General features: G+C 45.6%; 1 protein-coding gene across 2 annotated transcripts; it reads left to right on the plus strand.

Moving 5' to 3' along the window:
- The first annotated feature begins 1256 nt into the window (after positions 1–1256).
- On the plus strand, positions 1257–5843 carry GADD45A (growth arrest and DNA damage inducible alpha). Of its 2 annotated transcripts, none has more exons than XM_075832098.1 (4): positions 1257–1463; positions 2221–2322; positions 3608–3821; positions 5213–5843. In XM_075832098.1, the coding sequence occupies exons 2-4, from the start codon at positions 2222–2224 to the stop codon at positions 5324–5326; spliced, it is 429 nt and encodes a 142-aa protein (XP_075688213.1). In that variant the 5' UTR covers positions 1257–1463; position 2221; the 3' UTR covers positions 5327–5843. The 2 variants fall into 2 exon arrangements, with proteins under 2 accessions (XP_075688213.1, XP_075688212.1); XM_075832097.1 differs by lacking the exon at positions 1257–1463 and adding an exon at positions 1510–1665.
- Positions 5844–7036: the final 1193 nt, after the last annotated feature.

Here is a 7036-nt window from a genome sequence, read left to right on the forward strand (position 1 = left end):
TTCTCTGAAAACAGCTCCTTCATTTTCAGCGGTTTCCATTATTTTCAGCGGTTTTTGACTCTGCGTGTGAACAAAGCCTTAGGGTATGTTCACACGAGGGCGTCCGTTACGGCTGAAATTACGGGGATGTTTCAGCCTGAAAACATCCCCGTAATTTCAGCCGTAACGGCATGTGCAGGCGCTTGAACGCCGCGTCAATTACGGACGTAATTGGCGCTGCTATTCATTGGAGTCAATGAGTAACGGCTCCAATTACGGCCAAAGAAGTGACAGGTCACTTCTTTGACGCGGGCGTCTATTTACGCGCCGTCATTTGACAGCGGCGCGTAAATATACGCCTCGTGTGAACAGACAAACGTCTGCCCATTGCTTTCAATGGACAGATGTTTGTCAGCGCTATTGAGGCGCTATTTTCGGGCGTAATTCGGAGCAAAAACGCCCGATTTACGTCCGTAAATAGGCCGTGTGAACATACCCTTAGGGTATGTTCACACAGCTTTTTTTCAGCCGTTTTTTACTTGTGCGTGTGAACATAGCCCAAGGGGCCCATTGGTGACTGCTTCTTATGAATAGTGATTATGACTGAGGATGTAAAGGGGATTATGGCATATTAATTATGGGGATCAACCGCTGGGAGCCCCTTATATACGAGTCGGGGCACCACAGGATTAATGGGGGTCCCAGATATCAAATTGATGTCATAAAACTAGGACAACACGGCGACTTTAGCAGCGACACAGGTCGCGCGTCCAAAGATCGCTTTGTCACACTGCGTCCATCGCAGTAATGTATGTGAATGTGGCCCCATGGTGACCCGCAAGTTGTTGCAACCATCTCAAGGAATCCGAACTTTTGGAATTTCTTAGGACTGTCAAGTCGCAGTCACTGCAACTTTGGGGTCGCAACGTGAGCACTTTCACTGTACGCAGCTCGACACCGCGCTCTTTCGACGCACAACCTGCGTCGCGGCCATATCGTGTGTGATGGGAGACCCCCTTAAAAACATGGTAGACTTTTTTGACTGACTGACGAGAATTTTATGGGTTTTGTCACCATAGACACAGCAATTATCAGTATGATTATCGGTCAGATGTACTGCATGCAGTTATGGCTGCCTCTGCCCGGGTCTCAGAGATGAGGTGATTGGTGCTACGCGTAGGATTTACAGTAAGATGATATCACTATAGTGACAGGACAGGCACAGCTCGGGTATTACTCATGATCTGTACCAGAACAGAACCGCGTGAGGGGATTCGCTCCGACTAGCCAATGAAATAAGCCGATTCCAGCAGGGAAAGGGTTATGCCACCAATCCTATCGCCTGGCAACCGTCTTCCCACAACAGCCCCGCCTCTCATCTCTGAGCCAACCAATGGTGATTGCCGCCTTCATACAACCTTTGCATAGTAGTAACGGGGATGTGGTGTTGACCGGAGCTCATTTACATGAGCCAATCAAAGTCGGTATGTTAATGAGGTTCGCGGTGGTTGGCTGGGAGTTCGGCACATGTAGCCGGGTAGGGGACGGGATGAGTCAGAGTGATTGGAGCTGAGGTGTAGAGAGGACTCGCGTGTACACAGCTGTGAACGGCAGGATTACTATACGGAGTATCGGGAACACTATGACATTGGAGGAACTGACTGCTGGAGAGCAAAGCATGGGAAAGTAAGGACTGCGAATACTGCATGAAAGGGACTATTGTGGGGGCGACCGCCTGACCTGCCTCTGGTAGTGACCCTGATAGGGGTGACGTCGGTGACCCGTTCGCGGAGAAGTTACCGGCTGTGACGCTTGTGCTATGAGGCCACCCCGGGTCTGATGGGGTGATCGCCTGATGGCATTTTATGTGACTTGTGCGTTTATCGGGCTGTCGCTGGTGAGCTGCGTTTACACTGAACTTGGGTGAAGCACCTGTAGAGTGACGTCTGAGGGTGTTGTGGGGTGACTCGGGGTGTGCATGGAGCCATCACGGGCTAGGTGACGATTTGCGGGTGCGTCTCCATTCTGGGGTCACCGGGCTATTCTGCAGCATGCATGGCTGACGTGATGTGGGGGTGACCCGGGCTGAGTGTAATCCCGGGGTGACACCCTATAGTTTGCAGCACTGACAGTTATTTGCGGTGACCCTGTGGCTGTTGTAGGTGCATATAAGGTAAATGACCGTTGCTGCTGTACGGGGTGAGTGACCCGCTGAGGGTGATCATCTAATCTCTGTTTCAGGATGGACAGTGTGGGGTCAGCGCTGGAGGAGGTGCTGAGCAAAGCCAAACTGCAGAGGACCATGACCATCGGGGTGTACGAGGCGGCCAAGCTGCTCAATGTGTAAGTGCCCGATCATTACATATCTATCTCCTGTGGCTCTCCAGCTGTTGTGAAACTACAATTCCCAGCATTCCTGAGTTGCAGCCACTTCTTCCTACATGGGATGGTGCACACAGATCCGGTCCCTCTGCTCTAAAATCACGATGACCCTGGAGATTATAATCCGGGTAGATTACTGTACATCCAGCTGTAATTCATACCTCCATATGTGTGCAGTGGACTGTCAGAGCATGCTGAGCATTGTAGTTCCCCCTCAGACTTGGAGGCCTTGCAGCTGTAGACCGCTCCATTCATTCATAGCATTGGAACTTGGACAGTTCTCCCCTAATAGAATCAAGACAAAGTATCGGTCCAGTTGTCTGTCTGGGCTTTTAGGATTACATTGTTGCATTTTTACTTTTTACCGTTGGTGTTTTTTTATATATATGTGTGTTCACACGCTGCTTGGTGTAAACTCTCAATACGCCTGAAAAACGCTACCTAAACGCCTACAAACATCTGCTCGTCGAATTCAATGGGAAAAACAGTGTTTCGTTCAGACGGGGCGGTTTTGTTTTTTTTGGTTTTATTTTGCACCGCCACTTTTAAAAATGGTGTGTAAAAAAAACGCTCTGTAAAAAGGAGCATGTCACTTCTTGGGTTGTTTTTGGAACTATTTTTTACGTTGTGTCAATGGAAAAAAACACTCCAAAAAACACCAATTTTCAGCTTCAAAAACAGCTGAAAACCAGAGTTCTCTGTGATTTTCAGCTGTTTGATTCTGCGTGTGAACACGTTCTTATGGTGGAGACTGCTGCATGTAAAGACAACGATTGCCACCGTTTTCTTGACAATCTCACTTTTAGGGTGTATTCACACTGCAGTTTGAAAAGCCTGTGTCGAGTGGACATAGGTGAAATATATAGGAAAGATTCACATTTTTTTTTCTCTTTTACATTCCACTCCTGGTTGTGACTTCAAAAACTGCATAAAAGAACTGCACTGTGAATTAAGCCCAAGGCCAGGATCACACACACCGTTTAGATGCAGTTTTTGGCTCAGTCTTTTAAGCCAAAGCCAGAAGTGGATCCAAAAACGAAAGGTATAAATAAAAGACAGATTCATTCCTTTTATTTTGTGTCCGCTCTGGTCTTTGGCTAAAAAAAAAAACCTGTCAAAATTGCATGTGTGACCCGGCTTTTAATTTATTTATTTTTCACCCCCCCCCCTCCCCCTTTATTCTGGCGTGTTGTCGTTACACGTATGCGCTGCATGTTCTGATCAGCTCTCGGTTTGTACTTTGCAGGGACCCGGACAATGTGGTGCTTTGTCTTCTGGCCACGGATGAAGCGGAAGATCAGGATGTCGCTTTACAGATTCACTTCACTCTGATCCAGGCATTCTGCTGCGAGAATGACATCAACATCCTGAGAGTGAGCAACATGAGCCGGCTGGCGGAGATCCTGGGCGGCTCCGACAAGGCCGGGGAACCTGCTGATCTGCATTGTATTCTAATCAACGTAGGTGACGTTCTCTGCGGGCGGGTGCTGGGTGGTTACTGCTGGGCACATTCCAGGCCAGGGGATTGTTGTGGGTTACTGTGTACGATGCCAGGGAGGGGACAACATTCACTTTGTTGATGGCAACACAGTCTGCCCCGAACCTGTCTGATGTACATTTACTATAGTGCAAAAGTTTCTACAAGTCCTTGAGGTGTTCTCAGTAAAAGTTCTATCCTCTGTTTCTGGGAAAGCGGCTAACATTGCCGCCACGCAGGGGTCATGCCCAGCTTTCCTTTTGAATGGCACATGTTCCTGTGGATAGTAATGAGGGCTGTATCGCTGCTTACGAAGGGCGGAGTCACACGCGGCGTACTTGCGGTATATTTCCGCAGCTTAAAAATACGTTACAGAAGCCACAATGTAAGGCTGTGGGAGAAATATTGTTTCTAGTTCTTGTGTTGCAGAATATTTTTGCCCATAGACGTGCAGTGTAAAGCTTTCTGAAGCGCAGATCTACGCTGGAAATACAATGCCACGTGTGAGCGCACCCTGAAAGGCTTTGCTATTCAGGACGCTTGGTGGCTGGTTATCACCCAGCTTTCCCAGAAACAGATCTAAATACAGAATAGCTAAACTGAATTTTTCCAAACTTGATTTTAAGTCAATTCAAGAACCCTTTTTTTTTTTATATATATATATATATGTATGTATATGGGCACGCTGATGGTAACATGTGGGTATAGGTGTATTAGTGTTTTTGCGCACCTATTTTCTATAATTTGGGTCCCATGTTCACCTCCGTTTCTGCAGAACGAACTTTACACTCCGTTCCGCACTATAAGTTTTTGATCCTGATGACTTGTATACAGAAACCTTACAAGGGACCCCGGAGCTCTTTCCGATCACCCTACACCTACGACTCTCTCCACGCCCTGGTGGCAGCGCTTCCTGCTCCTATACCCCCCCCATTCCAGAACAATTGCTGCTCAGAGGGTATTGTGAGCTCGTCCTGCCCAGCCCTTGGCTTTCTTCTGCCACCTCCCTGCTTGGTTCCCAAGCTCCCTTAAGACTGACTCCCTCCCACATTCCTAAGCTCCATGCGTCCGCTCCCGCCCCGCCAAGGAGTTTCGGTAATGTAAGATCATAGTGACTTTGCTCTCTGTGCTACAGTTACTGTAGTTGAACTTTGGACAACTGCTTGTGATCTCATCACTGGGGCATTCCTGCCCGTTAACTTGTTCTGACATGTCCTTTACTAACGGGAGCTGCAGGTAGAGTAGCATGTAGTGTAACAGGTGCTTCTACGTTTCAAACATTTTTGGTGCTTTCACTTTAAATGGGTTCTAGATTAGAAGAAAAATATTTGAAAAAAAAATGCAGTTCATTAAAATTTAGTTTTTTGTCTTCAGAATCCACATGCTTCCCAGCTGAAGGATCCCGCCATCAATCAAGTGATGAGTTTTTGCAAAGAGAGTCGTTATTCGGATCAGTGGGTACCTGTGATCAACCTCCCTGAGCGATGATCTTTCTCGGACCGGCAGGACTTTGTTTTAAAAATAATATATATATAAAAAAAAAAAAAGTACTTTGCGGAAATGGCGTCTGTTCTCTCCAGAGGACGCTCCACCTGTAAAGTGAGGCTTTAAACCTTCTGTCTGACAAGTGGACATGACTGGGCGGCTGCTGCCTATTGTGTTTCCATGGGAGAAAGAAAGGAGAATATTGTGGTTTAAAAGTGGAAGAGGAGATGAATGGCGTCTGTTGCGGCACATCCGTGAGTTTGGAGGTGACCGGATTTTAAAGTTCAGGAGGAGTTGGGAATTTCCAGAACTAAATGGACTCTCAATGCCTGGCGTATTTTATGAGATTGTATTTAATGGAGGAGATTGGTTGATGCTTAAAGTTATCAATATGAAAAGTTAATTTATTTCTGACTTATTTATGCAACTTTGTTACCGATTGTATGAATTCAGTGACCTGGTACTATCTGCTTTTATATATAGTGGTTAAGAGAACCAAATTTTATCTTTTTTTTTTTTTTTTTTCTTTCTAAATTATTATTGGTTTTAAATTAAATAAAAAAATGTAAAGACTACTGGAATGTGTCTTCCTCTTTCCTTTATCGTTGACACAATTGTTGGGTTGGGGGCTATTTGGCAAACTGAATTTGTGGGTGGTCACAATGCAACAGTGCTGGAACTTCTGCTGTGTGAACATGGCCTAATGCATAATTTTTGCAGTTCATTCTGCTGCAAAATTCCACCTCCCCTTCATTTCAATGGAAGTCAAACGCTTTTTCCTACTCGCTGATTTGACTTTTTCCAATGAAGCATAAGGGTATGTTCACACGGGGTGTTTTCAGCTGTTTTACGGGCCGTAAACGTCCTGAAAAATCGGAAGCAGAACACTTACAAACATCTGCCTATTGAATTCAATGGGAAAAAGTGTTCTGTTCCGACGGGGCGTTTTTTACGCGCCCGTTTTTAAAAACGGCTGAGAAAAAAGTGCATGTCACTTTAGCTGTTTTTGGAACAGTTTTTCATACTCTATAGAAAAAGTCTAACGTGACTTTGATTAAAAAACGCCTGAAAATCAGGAGCGGTTTTCCCTTAAGCAGCTCTGTATTTTGAGACTTTCTTTATTTTGTGTGCGCACAATACCCTAAACGCTGCAGAATTTCAGCAACATAATTCTGCAGCATTTACAGTAGCAGCAACGTGAATGAGATTTAGCAAATCTCAGCCACACTCTGCTGAAAAAATGTAGAATGGAGTTTGTAAATAGACTTGTACAGAATTTACGCAGCGGAAATGCAGTTAAAAACTGCTGAAATTCCGCAGGTGCACATGTTGCTATAATCAATGTAACACGACTTTATTTTGCCCTCTTAAGTTGAGAGGGGGGGGGGGGGGTTGTTAATCATTTTGTAATGAAGTTCTGTAACTTTTTAATCTCGTGTTTTCAGTTCTTTACCATTTTCAAGATCTCTGCTTGCAGTCAGCAAATAAGAACACTATTTTTTGTTTACACCCAGAGATAAAAACCTGTATGGAGTGTTGTTACAATTGTATCAATTGTTGAACAGCCTGGACTCCCCTACATTTAGAGAACACTGATGCATTGTAGCAAACTCGAGAGGAGAGTTTTGTGCTGCTGACTTATTTAGGCCGGGTTCCCACGGGTCTGATGCACTGCGTAAAAGGTGTCTGACCTGGAACCCGCAGTATAGTCCA

The sequence above is a fragment of the Rhinoderma darwinii genome, chromosome 7 (genome assembly GCF_050947455.1).
Source record: "Rhinoderma darwinii isolate aRhiDar2 chromosome 7, aRhiDar2.hap1, whole genome shotgun sequence".
NCBI classification, from domain to species: Eukaryota; Metazoa; Chordata; class Amphibia; order Anura; family Rhinodermatidae; genus Rhinoderma; species Rhinoderma darwinii.

What these genes read in the sequence shown, in the direction of transcription:
- GADD45A (XM_075832097.1), top strand. Translation starts at nt 1,622, where the DNA reads ATGACATTGGAGGAACTGACTGCTGGAGAGCAAAGCATGGGAAA. An exon ending in GGAGAGCAAAGCATGGGAAA is followed by an intron (nt 1,666 to 2,220) that starts GTAAGGACTGCG and finishes TCTCTGTTTCAG; the next exon opens with GATGGACAGTGTGGGGTCAG. An exon ending in GCGGCCAAGCTGCTCAATGT is followed by an intron (nt 2,323 to 3,607) that starts GTAAGTGCCCGA and finishes TGTACTTTGCAG; the next exon opens with GGACCCGGACAATGTGGTGC.